At 41.6% G+C, this 17,455-nt stretch overlaps 1 protein-coding gene across 1 annotated transcript; it reads left to right on the plus strand.

The window, feature by feature from the left end:
• The first annotated feature begins 9,067 nt into the window (after nt 1-9,067).
• On the plus strand, nt 9,068-16,244 carry LOC128048465 (olfactory receptor 9K2-like). The gene is made up of 2 exons (XM_052640864.1): nt 9,068-9,986; nt 16,213-16,244. Exons 1-2 carry the CDS (start codon nt 9,068-9,070, stop codon nt 16,242-16,244), a joined length of 951 nt encoding a protein of 316 aa, XP_052496824.1.
• Nucleotides 16,245-17,455: the final 1,211 nt, after the last annotated feature.

A 17,455-nucleotide genomic window follows, 5' to 3' on the forward strand; every position in this document is an offset into this window, starting at 1 on the left:
CGGGGTATCTTGCCAACCCAGGGATTGAACCCAGGTCCCCCACATTGCAGGTGGATTCTAAAACATTCATAATTCAACAAATGTGCCTCTGTCCAAGACACCAGGACACACCAGAGAATGCCACACATCAGCACATCTAAAGCTGGGTGGACTGGAACACAGGGGAGGCAGAGCCAGGGCTAAGCAGGGTTGGTGACCCCCAGCTAAGCTCGTAGCCCCAGAGAACCCAGGAAAGGTGGTTCACGTTACTCAGGCCCCCAGGATGCAGCAGCGACCGCAGCCACGAGAAATCAGGAGGTGGCGGAACCTGCGACCCCATCTCTTTAGCCATAGAGGCGTCTGTGACTCTGGCCCCTTGCCCACCCACAGCAGCACCTGTGAACTTAACGACTCCAGATATAGCCAAGGAACCTGTGACCATAGCTCCCCCAACACTTCTGCCCTCTCCCTGGGGTGGTGGCACTCCCAGGAGACCACAAAGGTAGCCGAGGGGACAGCCACACCAGAGCCCCAGATGGCAACATCCACCACAGCAGCAGCAACACCAGCAGCAGTGGCAAGACACGGCTGACCCCAGAGGCACACACAGTAACAATGAAGGCAGACGTGGTGGAAGGCGAAAAGTGCCAGTCCTCTAATACAACCAGAGACAGCTCAGGTAAGAGAAATGGAGAACTGGTGCTACAGTACCATCTACCGAAAACAACAAGAGGAACACCTCTATTAACCTGTTGAATCATTATAATCAAGTTACCCCCCCCCCCAAAAAAAAGGCAGCTCTACCTAAGGAAGAAAGATGTTCATTACTTCAAATGCTCTAGCAGAGAAACAACTCATCAAGCACCATGAAAAACCACCGTAACACAGCAGCACAAAATCAAAATGACAATTCTCCAGAAACCCAACTTGAAGCCACTTTATTTGTTACATAAACACATTTCTGGTTTCAACAGAGACATGTTTTTTAAAAGACATAAATGTAACTAAAAGCATCTAAAAGAAAAGAGAAAAAACAAATGCTTATTTCAGAGAATAAACAAACATGAGACAGTCTCATGAATGGATACGATTCCTTACATATTCCTTAGAATAGAATAAACCCTTTACCAACTATGAAATCAAGCAATTCATGAAAAATCAACAGTATGAAAAGAAGCAAACAGTTGTTTAACAGGAAGTAATTCTGCAACATCGATTCCATTTCCTCACTGTTTAGATCATGATTCAAACTTGCTAAGACAAACAAGTATTAGGGGGTGGGGAATGCAGCTTCTCTCTCTTTAGTTCTCTGTACTTTTTAATTGATTAAACCAACATATATAGCGGCTAAGAATCCTGAGAGAAACTCTCCTGGGGAGAAAAATCAGAGTAATACTCATTCCCTCTGCAAGGGACCTAAATGTCTCTCTGACCAGTGTATTGCATCATAAAGCAAAAAATGAAAATGAGGGAAGTAATTCCTCACCAGACCTTAGGAAAACCAGCAGGGCTCGGGATCAGGCACCTGGCTCAGCTTCTCCGATGCCTCCTGGATGGAGGAGGAGCCGGCACAGCGATGCAGAGTTAGGGGGCCCAGAAGGCGGGCCTCGTGCTGGATGGAGCACGGCGGCCTGATACTGATGCTCGACGTGACCCGACGGCTGTAGCAGCTCCCGCCGAATATCTCGGCCTCCAGGACGCGAATCTGTGGCTGCAGGACGACAAGCTGCAGCTGTGCGAGCTTTGTGGCTTCCTGGACGCCGCCAACCGGCACAAGGCGGGCAGCGCGCGACCTGTGGCGGCGTTGTGGGCGCCACATTGCCTGCGCCTGCGGCACCAGGTGGCCCCACGAGCCTCTGAAGCTGCAGGAACTCGAGGCGCGCAGGGAGGCCCTGCTGGGCGGGAACCTGGAGCCCATGGAGCCCTGCTGCTGCTGCTGCTGCTGCTGCTGCTGCTGCTGAACCAGGAGGAGCGGGGATGTGGGCGGCGGCACCAGCTTCCGCAGATCCAAGGACTCCCGGGCCGGCTTGAACAGGCAGTAGGCGGTAGGCGGGCGGCGTGGGCTAAAGCAGGAGGTCGAGCGCCGCAGCGGCTGAGGCCCAAGCCACTACCCACACTTCCCTGCCCTGCTGCTGCCCCGTCAGGCCACACAAGGCTCCCCGGAAGACAAGGCCGTCACCCCGCACTCGTCCCTGGACGACCCTTTGGAGCCATCTCACCACTGAAGCGTCCCCTAGGGCCTGCACGGTAAGGACGGTACCGGCCGGGCAGCGCGGGTCTCTGGACCACAACCCCTTTCCCCATGGGTGGCCCCCACTCCAGACTCCTTCTCCGGCTCTGAACGGGAAGATCCCAAGTCCATCTGAAGTGGGGCTTTGAGTGGTGCTTTTCTGGTTAAGTGATGGAGGCGTGAAATTCTCAGTGGGCCCAGTAGCAGGCCAAGTTGAGTATGAGAGGCTGGAACTCTAGGGCTGGCTGGAGGCGCCACATCCCAGACTGGAAACCCTTGTCTGGGAGCCGGCAGTTTTTCATGGGGCAAAAAAATGCAAGGCCATTTGCACAAATGTGGAATTTCCTGTCTTATTTGTTGCGACCTGCAGCCCCAAACCTGAGCAGCATCCACGTGTGTGCTGGAATCCCACCCCGGGTTCTCGGTGCTGCATGCCTGCTGGGAAGGGGCCCAGGAAGCCAGGCCAGAGGACCAGGGCTAAGAGCCTTCCTGGTCAGCCTTTAGTCCTGCTCTTCACAGGGTCCAGGGACTTTTCTCAACTGAGGCTCTAAGACTTCGCATGGGAACGGGTTCTGGCTTTTCGTCTCCACGTGCCTCAGTTTCCTTCTCTGTAGAATGGAGCCGATGATCCCTACCCCTGGATTTGAGCTGGATAAAAGTCTCTGAAGGGGTTTGTAAACTGTTGGTCACATGGCTCAGATGGTAAAGAATCTGCAGTGCAATGCAGGAGATGCGGGTTTGATCCCTGGGTCAGGAAGATACCTTGGAGGAGGAAATGGCAACCTACTCCAGTATGCTTGCCTGGAGACATGGACAGAGGAGCCTGGGGGGCTACAGTCCATGGGGTCACAAAGACTCCGACGCTGGAAAGTGAGAGACTAACACTTTCACTTTACCGGAAGCTCCATGGTTGCCGGCTGCCAAGGTGAAGGTTGGAGGACTTTTAAGCCTCTGGAAAGCTGGGTCTTCTCCCATCCCCCCTAGTGACTGTTAGGCAGATCAGAGGGGGACCCCATTCCCCAACCCTCTGGATCAGTGCCTCCTTCTTGCTACCTCGCTCCTCTCCTGCTTCTGTGTCCTTCCATAGTTTTGGTGGCTTAGCTCCTACTTCTGGTGGCAGTCACTGCTGCCTCAGCTATTTGCCTGAAGGTAGAGATTAAACGGAGAAGGCAATGGCACCCCACTCCAGTACTCTTGCCTGAAAAATCCCATGGACGGAGGAGCCTGGTGGGCTGCAGTCCATGGGGTCGCGACAAGTCGGACACAACTGAGCGACTTCGCTTTCACTTTTCACTTTCATGCTTTGGAGAAGGAAAGGGCAACCCACTCCAGTGTTCTTGCCTGGAGAATCCCAGGGACGGGGGAGCCTGGTGGGCTGCCATCTATGGGGTCGCACAGAGTCAGACACGACTGAAGTGACTTAGCAGCAGCAGTAGCAGAGATTAAACAGCCCTTTCTGGTTCTCTTTGAAGGCTTTCCGAGTTCAAAGAAAATGTATCTAGGCCTTCAATAACTGTTGTTCCCCAGAGTGACAGCCTGCAGATGAGATGGGAACTGGACCCTCTCTCTTTGGTTGGATAACCAAGTGGTCTCTGCAGGTGCCTTGTGTTGGGGACTGGGGTACTAGGCCCAAGAAGGTTGGGTGCTAGCCCAGCGCAGTTTTTGCTTTACCTTCTCAGTCTGTCAGTTCAGGGAAGGTCTAGGGTTAGAGGGATATTTTATTACTGATTAGCAATCTAAGGCTACAATTTGGGCTTCTTTTTGTAACTCTGTACACCCTTCATCCCACTCCTGGCTCTTTAAGGCCAGAGGGAGTAGCTCAAAATGAAGTTTTTTGATTCATTAGGGCTGGGCAGTCTAGGAGTGAGAAGTCCCAGTCCCAGCCTCAGTGAACTCACCGGCTGGGGGTCCTTGGGAGGATCAGATTTCTGGGCCTCGGTTTCCCCTAGCACAGTATGATAGAGGGGATCACTGCAGTACCGTGGCTGGGAAAGGAAATGTTTGTGGCTTTTAGCTGCATTGACAGGTGACGGTGATTTAGGGCATGATTCTCTGCAGGGCAGTGAAGTGCTGGAGTGTCAGAGCATATTCGCAGAGAAGTCCTGTCATGTTTGGACAAGGAGACGCAGACCCTGTCTGGCTCAGGGTTTTGCTGCCACAGTGCATGGTGTAGGAATTGAGGACTGGGCGCCACCTAAGGTTTCCCACTTCACTGGACAGTAAGTAGAATGGAGCTGTCGGGTATCCTGCAGAATCCAAGCTCCCCACCACCACCCCCAAGTCCCATGTACACTCAGAGTGGGACTGCCACAGATTTTGTGGTGGCAGAGCTTTGGGTTGAGATGAAATAAAGATTCGGCATTGTATCACAAATTTCAGTTACAGGTGGGACCACTGTCATTTAGTTTTGTCTGAAAGTTCTAGTGGCCTTGAGATGTTCTCCCAATGATTATGAGTAGGAGGCCTGGAAACAAGGAAAGGCCCTCCTCTTAGAGACCACTTTCTTGTACTTGGACTTGTAGCAAGCTGGAGGTGAGAAAGCTGACAAGCCTTGATCTGGGTGCTGGCAAAGGTGGAGTTAAATACCAGGCTTGTGCCATATGTGCTTGCTCTTAGCTCATCCTCACAAAAGCTCTGGAAAGCAGTAGTATTTCCATTTTACAGCCAAACATCCGGAGGCTCAGAGAGGTTCTGAGCATCTCCTGGGAGAAAAAATTGAGATTGAAATGTTTCAGTTCCAATTGCCTGGATGGGTCTTCCAGGGATTCTCTACTGCTCAGGCTGTGGGTGGGCTTCCTTTTCTGACTTATGATAATGATAATTTTGGCCAATAATATTAATCAGCAGAGACTAGGTGACTTCCCATTCTTGATTCCTGACCCAGGTTTGCGCTTCTCCCACCCTGAAAGTGTCACTTCCTTGTCTGTGACCAGTGAGCTGATGATTGATAATCGCACTACCCAGAAAGGTCAGGCTATCTTGTGTTCAGATTTCCACTCTTCCTCTCCTCTTGGGCAAGTTACTTCACTTCCCTAAGCCTCTCTCTGTTCTTCTGTAAAGTGGGGCAGCACCTACAGTGCCCCCTTTCTCCACGCAGGATCAGGGGAGGTCAGGATCTTGCACACAGTCAGCTTCAACAGTTGTCAGTATCTTAGTCATCCGTATTCCTTACCAGGCTCCTCATGAAAAAAGATAGGGACCCGTGGGGGTTTGCCAAATGGACATCACTGTTCTCTCTGAAACTCCGTTTGCTGTTTAGACAGACAGCTTGCTTCATTTTCCAACTAAGCCAGTGTCTGGCTGTACCTGCTCCTGGGATAAGGAATAATGACCCTGTAGTCCTTCCTTGAGGTGCCTTAAAGACCCTAAGTGGCTATCATGGAAGGTGGCCCCTCGGTATTCCAGGCAGTCTCTCAAAGGGACTGGGCCTGGCTGCAAATGGGCCTTTCCCCTGGTTGTTTTATTTGCCAGATATCTGGGTTGGGCCAACTAGTCTGGACTAGGATGCTCTTTGCTCTAGTCCAGGGGGCAGACTGGGGCAGGCAAACCCCAAACACCAGAAAGTCAGGTGTATCACTTTGAACTGATTTTCAAACAAAAATATTTTCAACAATTACTCCTCCTCCATTCCCCAGATTGAATATGGTTCCCAGTGCATTACAATAGGACCCTGTTTATTTATTTTATATACAGTAGTTTATATCTGCAGATTAGTAGATATTTTAAAATTCATATTTATCATTTATATATCACTTTATTATATTTAAAATACTTTATTTAAAAATTGTCATTTCTGATGTTAAAAAATAGTATTTACTATGTCCATTTTAGTATTAGAAGGATTTGTAGTGCTATCTCCTTTTCATTCCTGACACTTGTGATTCAGTGTTGCTGTATTTGTTAAGCTGGCTAGAGTTTTATATATCATACTAATCCTTCAAAATCTCAGTGTTAAGGCTTGTAAATATCCTATAGTATGTATTTCTATTTAACTAATTTTGGCCTTTATTATTTACCTTGTTTTATTTTATTGTCCTTTTTTTGCCCCGACTGTTTTTTCCTTCACATAATTAAGATAGATTATTTATGTTCCTTTCTTACTCATTTATAGTACTTACTTCTGGGTTTTATATATCCCACTAAGTATAATACTTCTTTTTCTGCACCCCAGAAATTTAGGTATATCATAATTTATTACAACTTAGTTCAAACTAGATAAAAAATAGTTTGATTTCTTTTTTACCCATGGTCTTTTAGGCAGTGTTTATTTCTAACATCCACACTTTCTATTTGTCTATTTGTTAATCATTTCTATATTAAGTTGACCAGAATCAAAGTACACTGAATGATTTCAGTCTTTGAATTTATTGAGAATTCATCCCGTTTATTGTTATTTCCAGTAAGTGTTTCTTAGATACTTATAAACAGTAGCATGTTGTTATTGCTAATGGTGTTGTGGGAAGTTTAAGAAATGAAAAAAAGGATAGTGAATTTTGTTATATTTTATGGATTAGATCCCAAAGCTCCTCTCCAGGTTCTTTTTAGTTGGAGATGTTAAAAGTTAAAATGTCTCCTGCTACTAAGTTTCTTGACACAGAACTTTACAATACCAGTTGTAATAGATCCATACAGACTTGGGATTTGGATCAATGTTCCATTCATTTTGACTTTTTCTACTGGTTAGGAATTTATGGAAACATGGAGGCTTTTCTCTGAAGCCTTGTTGAACCTCTCACTTCCTAGGGAAGCTATTTAGGTGGATAAGAAAGTACTGACACATTTTTGCTGCTGTGTATATGACCCTTGGATCACAGTCAACAATATTGTTCTTAAACCATACCTACAATGGTAGCCTCACTTTGTGAATTAATTCTATGTTTTTCTAAGAGTCATCGCAAGAGTTTCAGCTAGAAGTTCATTCTACCTTTCCAAACTTTATAGGCCTCATTCACCTTAATTATTAGCATTTTCCTGTTTAAAATTCCTAAACTGCTTTCTCTTTCTATACTGACCAAACTGTGATACAAGAGGGAGGGGATATATATATATACGTATAGTTGATTCACTTTGTTGTATAGCAGAAACTAACACAACATTAAAAATCAATTATGTTCAAAAAAGAGGATTTCAATAACTTATGGAAATATTTAAGAAAAATGGCATACTTGTATTAGGCTTATTAAATAGAATATAATGTCTCTGGTTTTAATGCAGTCTTTCAGTCACACAGTGTCTATTAAGGAATTTTAAAATATTAGTCCTGATCTCTTATAAATGTTTTTACTAGAGATTTTAAAAATAATTTTATTGAATACTATCATTTATTCCATGATATTCTTAACTAATTAGTATTTAAATATACAAAATCATAAAATTACCAAAGCCTTATTTTACTTTGAGTTTGTGATTCAGATGAAATTTGTGAACCATGAAGTATATCTACATCAGAGAATATAGGAAGACCAAAATTTGGTGAATTTTTGCCTTTTACAATCATAGCTCATGTAATTTATTACATAATATTAAATATGTGTTTATCTAAAACATTTTTCGTATAGTACAGACTTTTTGATCTGTTTCCTTCTGCCTATCGACTTGGCTGCTGTGACAATAACCAGAAAGTTTTTCTTTGTCAATGTTCTCATAGAAGACAGCCTTGGAGCCTGTACTTATGTCTCCATAATTGACTTTACTATTACTCCTCTCCCAGAGGAATCTATCACAGGGGATGAGCAAAACCTCAAGGCTGAAATATCCTGAAGAAGGTTTCACAGGCTTAAAAATAACTAAGGCCATCATAAATACAACTGTTGATACTCCAGCTCACGATCATGAACTATGGACAACACAGGGTTGCTATGGTCTTTAAATATGCAAGCGTACCCCATTATTCTTATTGTAAGAGGTACAAAGCATACTAGAATTAAGGAGAGGAACTCCCTATATGTATTTTCCTTAGGTTTACTTCCCCTGACTGAAGAGTGAGATCCCTTGAATTGATGCAGCCTTGGTAGAAAGTCATTCATTGCACTGTAAGGACTGGAATATTCATCAGCTTCTCTTTCTCTGCTTCAAAGAGAGGGCTAAATGATTATGACATTTTAAAAATTAACTATTAATAGAAATGAAATATTATAATGAGGAATATAAATGCATGTATTTGGGGGAATGGCTTTGATCTGAGGAAATGAACATATATTTGAACTAGCTTTAGAGAATTTTGTTATATCTAGTCTTAGCAATTTTTGCTGTTAATTTAACATATCAATAACTTATCTATTTCTATTATGTTTCCAAAGATGGATACAGTTATAGTGGAAATAAATTGAGATGTAAGAAGGTTAAATTATTTTAAATATATTTATTACTGTTATTACCATTGTATTGTGATTAAAACAAGGACAGCACTATCATAATGGCTACAAACACTATCATTGATATTATATGTGCCACTCCTGTTTTAGATAATGTATAATATTCCTAATTTAGATTGCTACATAATACTCTATTTTAGATGAACATAAATTTTAACTATAAACATATTAAAAATAGAAATTCAGAATGTGAGTTAAATTACACAGGAAAATATGCTACTTTCTTATTTACTTCCCTGAAAAAATGTGATTTAAATAAAATAACCAAAGAGCTTCCTTTACTGCTTAATAGACTAACAGTGTCAGAAGTCTAATGACATCTAATCCCTAATCTTACATCTTCCTGACAATAAGATTGTTTTGTATGCAATATCTCGTTAAGTTGTTAATCATATATATCTACATTTAAGACAGTATTGATAGCACTAGAATCAAAGCCACAGTTTCATTTATTTTGCCTTGTGCCTCTCAGCAGGTGTCTGCCATGGGTGACATGGGAACAACCAATCACTCAGAAGTGACTGATTTCATTCTTGTCGGCTTCAGGGTCCGCGCAGAGCTCCACATTCTCCTCTTCCTGCTATTTCTACTTATCTACACCATGATCCTTCTAGGAAATATTGGCATGATGGTCATTATTATGACTGACCCCCGGCTGAACACACCAATGTATTTCTTCCTAGGCAACCTCTCCTTCGTTGATCTCTTCTATTCATCTGTTATTGCACCCAAGGCGATGATGAACTTCTGGTCTGAGAGCAAGTCCATCTCATTTGCAGGCTGTGTGACCCAGCTCTTTCTCTTCGCCCTCTTCATTGTGACCGAGGGCTTTCTCCTGGCAGCCATGGCTTATGACCGCTTCATTGCCATCTGCAACCCACTCCTCTACTCTGTCCAGATGTCAGCACGTCTCTGTGTTCAGTTGGTGGCTGCTTCCTACTTTTGTGGCTGCATCAGCTCAGTTCTCCAGACCAGCATGACATTTACTTTATCCTTTTGTGCATCTCGGACCATTGACCATTTTTACTGTGATGACCGTCCACTTCAAAGGCTGTCTTGTTCTACCATCTTCATCCATAAACTGGTTTCTTTCTGTTTATCTGGCATCATTATCTTGCCTACCATCATAGTTATTATTGTTTCTTATTTGTATATTGTGTCCACAGTTGTAAAGATACCCTCCACTGAGGGACGTCAGAAAGCCTTCTCCACTTGCAGCTCCCACCTGGGAGTCGTGAGTGTACTGTATGGTGCTGGCTCTTTTATGTATCTCACTCCTGACACATATCCTGAGCTCAGTAAAGTGGCCTCCTTGTGTTACACCCTACTCACTCCTATGTTGAATCCTTTGATTTACTCTCTGAGAAACAAAGATGTCAAAGAAGCTCTGAGGAAGATCCTGGGGGAAAATATATTTTTATTTATTTCCGTTTAACAGTGATATACCTGAAAGACACAGGCTTTATAACAACTTTGGGAAGCACTGACTCAAAAAATGTACCCATTGATCTTATAAATATTTACTCTTAGAGAGTTAGTTTATTTGAATACCATGTACTTAAAACCAAACAGTACATTTGGAATATATTTTGTCTGGCTGTTGATTTTGGAGTGAATGAAATGACTTTCTCTTTACTTCACCTTAATTATGGGTAAAAATAATTATTGCCATGGAAGAAACGTTATGACCAACCTAGATAGCATATTCAAAAGCAGAGACATTACTTTGCTGACTAAGGTCTGTCTAGTCAAGGCTATGGTTTTTCCAGTAGTCATGTACAGATGTGAGAGTTGGACTGTGAAGAAGGCTGAGCGCCAAAGAATTGATGCTTTTGAAGTGTGGTGTTGGAGAAGACTCTTGAGAGTCCCTTGGACTGCAAGGAGATCCAACTAGTCCATTCTGAAGGAGATCAGCCCTGGGATTTGTTTGGAAGGAATGATGCTAAAGCTGAAACTCGAGTACTTTGGCCACCTCATGTGAAGAGTTGACTCATTGGAAAAGACTGATGCTGGGAGAGATTGGGGACAGGAGGAGAAGGGGACGACCGAGGATGAGATGGCTGGATGGCATCACCGACTCGATGGACGTGAGTCTGAGTGAACTCTGGGAGTTGGTGATGGACAGGGAGGCCTGGCGTGCTATGATTCATGGGGTTGCAAAGAGTCGGACACGACTGAGCGACTGAACTGAATTGAACTGAACTGAATTTCATTTTAGGGAAAATATATTCCAAATTTGCTTGTCTCTCTGAGATTGCTTCTTTTATATGTATTGTTAGTCTTGAGTCAGTAACTTGTGTTATGTGGATATGTATGTAATTGATAGAGGTAATCTGATGTAATAAGATTGATGTGATGTAATAAGCAAGAGAAAACAAAATATGAGGTTTACTGGAGAAATCTTCATGAATGTTTAGTGGGAGAATCAGATGCTCTGAAATGCCCAGAATCTAAAGGGTGACTTGTATGTAACTCTTAATTGTTCAGAGACTATGTGAGTGACATATTTATTTCATGGTTTCTCTGACTTGAATCATTATTATTTCTCCCCCTCATTTGAAGATCTGCTAAACTGATAAATTACTTTTGAATATTCTCCCTTTTCAAAAGAACACTGTAATAAAAATAAACAGGAATAAAAATAATTTATGTTTCATTAGATATACCTTAGTGTTCATTCATCAAATTAATATTTATTGAATTTTGATGTACTCTTTGCCCTATAAGCATATTGAAAAGCAGCAATATTACTTCACCAACAAAGGTCCATCTAGTCAAGGCTATGGTTTTTCCAGTGGTCATGTCTGGATGTGAGAGTTGGACTGTGAAGAAGGCTGAGCGCCAAAGAATTGATGCTTTTGAACTGTGGTGTTGGAGAATACTCTTGAGAGTCCCTTGGACTGCAAGGAGATCCAACCAGTCCATTCTAAAGGAGATCAGTCCTGGGTGTTCATTGGGGGGACTGATGCTGAAGCTGAAACTCCAGTACTTTGGCCACCTCATGCGAAGAGCTGACTCACTGGAAAAGACTCTGATGCTGGGAGGGATTGGGGGCAGGAGGAGAAGGGGACAACAGAGGGTAAGATGGCTCGATGGCATCATCAACTCGATGGACATGAGTTTGAGTGAACTCTGGGAGTTGGTGATAGACAGGGAGGCCTGGTGTTCTGTGATTCACGGGGTTGCAAAGAGTCAGACACGACTGCGTGACTGAACTGAACTGAACTAAACTTGCCCTATAAAAATTCCTAGGTATAAATAATTTCTGTACTTGAACTCACAAACTGAGGGGGAAATAGCTGAATAGAGAGCTAACATGTCATATGGTCAACCCAGTGAGTAAAGGAATATGTAGAAAATATCAAAGGAGAGCAGCTTCTACAGATGAGTGACCTAAATGATCAGGAAAGACTTCAAAAGTACATGTTAAAACATAAGTGGATGTGAGCACAATGAAGCAGAGAAGTTTCTGTGCAAAGGAAATTAAATAACTATATGTTAAACTTCCTAAAGGTTGACACCTGATTTTTAATGCACAGGAAAGGGAGTGAGAGGTAAGGCTTAAAAGGAAATTCATGGAAATTGTGCATACATAAAACAAAGAAGTTGACCTTTATTCTATAGGAAGTGCGGAAGCACTGGGGATGTTTTTAAAAGAATATATCATTTTCAAACTGGCATTTTATCAAAAGTCACACTGGTAACTTCTATAAATATTCATGGAAGAAGATAATCAATGAAAGAGTGTGATTGTCCAAGAAAGAGGTTTTGGTGGCTAGAACAATGGCAGTCTTACAGGAGACAGTGAAGAGAGGGAATATCTTTAAAGCCATGAAAAACTGAGCTGAATATCAATTGATGGTTGATAAAATGGGAACTGGGTAGAAGTGAATAATGACTTCTAATGTTTGAGCATCTTTCATTGTGGAAATGCTACCTCATAATATGAAGAGGAAATAGGAATAATATTGTTAATCATTAAGAGTTAAGAAAATAATATCAGGTCAGACTGAACATTCAAATCCTGGTTTTACCTATGTGCTCCATAGTCAACTGTCTTGACTTTGCAGTAACTCTTGCTTCTCAGTTTAATCAAAGATTACTAATGGCTAATGGGCAAAGACCCCATGCCTGGGATTTAGGTGAGCTGGAATTAAAAAGAATTAGGAGCCTCTTTCATTGAAGGCTTGTTCCATATAGGACTCAATGTTGTATGAAAGAGTCTGTACATATTTATGCCCAGAGTCTGTACTTCAGTAAAATATGCTTAAGTAACTTCTTAAAGAGCACACTCTTCTAAAACATTATTACTTCTTTACTCATCTTTTGATATTGCAGTTATAATTATAGCTGATTATAGTGTCATATGGAGAAGGCAATGGCAACCCACTCCAGTGTTCTTGCCTGGCAAATCCCATGGACAGAGAAGCCTGGTAGGCTGCAGTCCATGGGATCACTAGGAGTCAGACACGACTGAGCGACTTCACTTTCACTTTTCACTTTCATGCTTTGGAGAAGGAAATGGCAACCCACTCCAGTGTTCTTGCCTGGAGAATCCCAGGGACGGGGGAGCCTGGTGGGCTGCCGTCTATGGGGTCGCACAGAGTCGGACACGACTGAAGCGACTCAGCAGCACAGCAGCAGCAGCAGCAGCATGGTATCATAACTAGTAAGATTTTTTTTTATTTAAATGATAGTGTTCATGGTATTGAATCCTCACCAGATGCTACTACACTAAGAATAATTATGTTTAAAAGTTTTACCCTACTTTTAACATTCAGATTTTATATAAGAAATAACTAAATAAATTTGTTAATAATGTGTTATTTATTATTCAAATAATAAATGCATATCATATTATAAATAAGTAAAGAGTAAATTTTCCATTTCCTTGTGTAGCTTTCTATTTTTCAGGTGAAAATGAAACCTTCGTTCAAAAAAAAAAAAGATATTTCTGAGTCTTTGTTCTAAAATGGAAATCTTTGAATCTAAAAAAAGATCTACTCACCTTTTTTTTTCCAAACGCTTTATTGAGGAATAATTGGTGTGAAATAAACACTCGAAGTGCCACCATTCTGTGAGTTTTGGCATCAATAAAAACACCACCACATTAAGATACTGAATACTACCTTCATTTCCAGAAGGTCGATTATGCCTCCTTTCAGTCCATGCTTCCCTCTAAACCCATCTGCAGACAACCAATGATCTGAACGATGTATAATGGAATCATACAGTATGTGCCTTTTCTCTCAGGCTTCTTTCACTGAGTAAAATCATTTTAAGATGTATTCATTTTGTCACATATAAGTAACTCATTCTTTTTATTGCTGAGTAGTAGTCCATTTTCCAATGTGCAGATTTTGTTTATGAACTCTTAAATGAGCAGCTGATATGTGCGCAGTTTTTAGATATTGTGAATAAAGCTGGTATGTGTTCATATGTATTTGCCTAGATTGTTTTCCTTTATCTTTGGTAAATGTTGAGGATTGAGATGCTTAGATCTTATAATAAATACATGTTTGACTTTTGAAAAGACAACCAAGGAAATATCTGGAAATGAAGAAAAAAGAAACAAAAATTTATTACCCAACAAAATCTACTAAATCTCAGGAAGAGAAAATCTATGACATTTGAGCCAGGACCCACTCCCTCCCTGCCCTCTCTCATCCCAACAGAGGTAAAAGTACAGTCAGGCAAGTGCAGGCAGGAACATAGAGATCCCTCTGCCCCTGGATCCCAGGCAAAAGTTACCACGTCCCCTTGATTGTAGTTGCTGCAACCTTGCTTATCCCCTCCAGCTCCACACTGAAGGAGCTTACTCCTCTATTCAAGGCTGGAGTAGCTAATACGTCTGATGAGCTCTACCCAGCTCTCATTCATAGGGTAAACACTCTATCCTTAGCATGCCAGGCCAGGAGTATTACTGCTGCTCCAGTCTCCCCGAAGACAGACGTTCAGTATTCAGAAGACCATAGGCTACTGACCTTACCCAGAAACCTGCTCCTCAAGCAGTATCTTCTTGCCTGTTCATTCAGTGCCAGCCCCTGTAGGCCAGCTGTTGCTATACTAATGTGCCTTTCATACTTTTAAGATACTGTCCTATAAGATTTTAAATGTTTTATTTTTTATGTATGTTTCTGGAAAATCCCATGGACGGAGAAGCCTCATAGGCTACAGTCCATGGGGTCGCAAAGAGTTGGACACGACTGAGCAACTTCACTTTCACTTTTGTTTTTTATATGTTATTTGTTGAAAAGTATTATAAACCTATTAGAGTACAGTACTATGTAACTGACTGTGTTAGTTGAGTACCTAGGCTAACTTTGTTGGACTTACAAACAAATTGAACTTACTAATGCAGTCTAGGAACAGAACTTCATTAGTGTGTAGGCAACTTACTATACCTTAGCTGAAAAACACACTGGAGGGATTCAGCGACACACTAGAAGTGCAGAAGATGGATCAGGGACCTGTGGATGAAGCTTTAATTAATAATCAAGTTAAGAAGAAAAAAGAGAATTTCATTTGAGGTTTATAATCTGAGAGCCAGTTACAGTGCTAGCATTGGAAGAAAGGAAGGTGATCTTTTTGGACAAGCAGGCATTCCCATCTTTGAGGACCTCTGGTTAATATGTAGGGGCTTCCCATGTGAAACTAGTCATAAAGAACCTGCCTGTCAGTGCAGGAGACATAAGAGACATGGGTTCAATCCCTAGGTCAGGAAGATTCCCTGGAGGAGAGCATGGCAAGCCACTCTAGTATTCTTGCCTGGAGAATCCAATGGACAGAGGAGCCTGGTGGGCCACAGTCTATAGATTAACATGTATTGCAGATGCACACTGCATATTAGTGAGGGAGGGAGGAGGCCAAATAGACACTCAGAGAGAATTTTATGTCTAGTTTTTCTTGTCCTGCCTTCAAATATAAATTTTATCTCATCACCTGGAATGCAAGGGCAGAAAAATGTCATCCAAAGGAGCAGCAAAAAACAAACAAAATTCATTAAAAACATATATTAAAAAGTGAAGAACATGTAAGAACATCAAGCAGAGTAAAACACATGTTTCCAGAAGGAAAAGAATGAGAGAAAGGGGAATAAAACTATATGAAGAAGTAATGGTTGAAAATGTCCATAATCTGAAAAAGGAAACAGACATCCAGGTACAGGAAGCACAGAGTTTCAAGTTAGTTAAATGAAAAGAGAACCACGCCAAACACATTATATTTTAAATGTCAAAAACTAAAGATAAAGAATCTTTATTTTTAAAAAAAGTTTATTTATTTGCTGTAGCATGTAGGATCTTCCTTGCATGGTGCAGGGGCTCTCTAGTTCTGGTGAACAGACTTCAGAGAGAGCATACTGTCTGGTTGCAGCATCCAGGCTTAGTTGGCCTGCAGCACATGGGATCTTAGTTCCCAGACCAGATATTGAAACCACATCCCCTGCAATGCAAGGCAGATTTTTGACTGCTGGACCACCAGGGAAGTCCACAAAGAAAGAATCTTAAAAGGAACAAGAAAAAAGCAACTTTATACATACAGGGGTACCCATGAGATTATCAATTGAGTTTTCTCAGCAGAAACTTTGCAGAACAGAGGGGAATGGCATGATACATTCATAGTGCTAAAAGAAAAAAAAATTCCAAACAAGAATATTCTAACTTAGAAAGATTACCCTTCAGAATTGAAGGAGAAATTAAGAGTTTTCCAGACCAGCAGAAGTTAAAGGGATTCATCACCACTGAACTTGACCTATAAGAAGTGTTGAAGTGACTCTTTGAGCTTAATTTCTAAAATATACAAACAACTCATACAACTTAATAACAACAAAAACAACTCAGAAGAATGTGCTCATGGCTTAAACAGAAATTTCTCCAAAGAACACACAGATGGCCAATAGGCACATGAAAAGATGTTCATCACTGCTAATTATTAGAGAAATGCAAATCAAAACTACAATGAGGGGCCACTTCACAGCAGTGAGAATGACCATCATTAAGAAGTCTACAAATAAATGCTGGAAAAGGTGTAGAGAAAAGAGAACCCTCCTACACTATTGTTGGAAATGTAAATTTGTGCATCCTCTGTGGAAAACAGTATGGAGATTACTTAAAAACCTAAAACCAGAGCTACCAAAAAATCCAGCAATTCCACTCTTGAGCATATAGCCACAGAAATCTCTTATTCAAAAAGATACATGCACCCCTATGTAATAGCAGCACTATTTACAATAGCAAGACATGGAAACAACCTAAATGAACATCAACAAATGAATGGATAAAGATATTGATTATGGTTTGAGTGAATTCCGGGAGTTGGTGATGGACAGGGAGGCTGCGATTCATGGGGTCACAAAGAGTCGGACACGACTGAGCGACTGAACTGAACTGAACTGAACATATATACAATGGAATATTATAGAGCATAAAAATTGAAATAATGCCATTTGCAGCAACATGGCATTGGACCTAGAGATTATACTAAATAAAGTAAGTTTCAGAAAGAGAAAGACAAATGCTGTATGATATCACTGTGTGTGGAATCTACAGTATGACACAAATGAACTTATCTATGTAACAGAAACAGAATCACAGAGATAAGAGAACAGACTTGTAGGTTGCCATAGTGGAGCGAGGGGAAAGGAGGCATAAATGGGGAGTTTGGGATTAGCAGATGGAAACTATTATGTATAGAATAGATAACCAACAAGGTCCTACTTTAGATCACACGGATCTATATTCAATATCCTGTAATAAACCATAATGGAAAAAGATATGAAAAAGAATAAAAAAAAACTTTTAAGTCAAAAAGAAAAACTTCTATGTTGTAAAGGAGATGTTTGAAAGTAAAAATCTCACTGGTAAAAGCAAAT

The sequence above is a fragment of the Budorcas taxicolor genome, chromosome 5 (genome assembly GCF_023091745.1).
Source record: "Budorcas taxicolor isolate Tak-1 chromosome 5, Takin1.1, whole genome shotgun sequence".
NCBI classification, from domain to species: Eukaryota; Metazoa; Chordata; class Mammalia; order Artiodactyla; family Bovidae; genus Budorcas; species Budorcas taxicolor.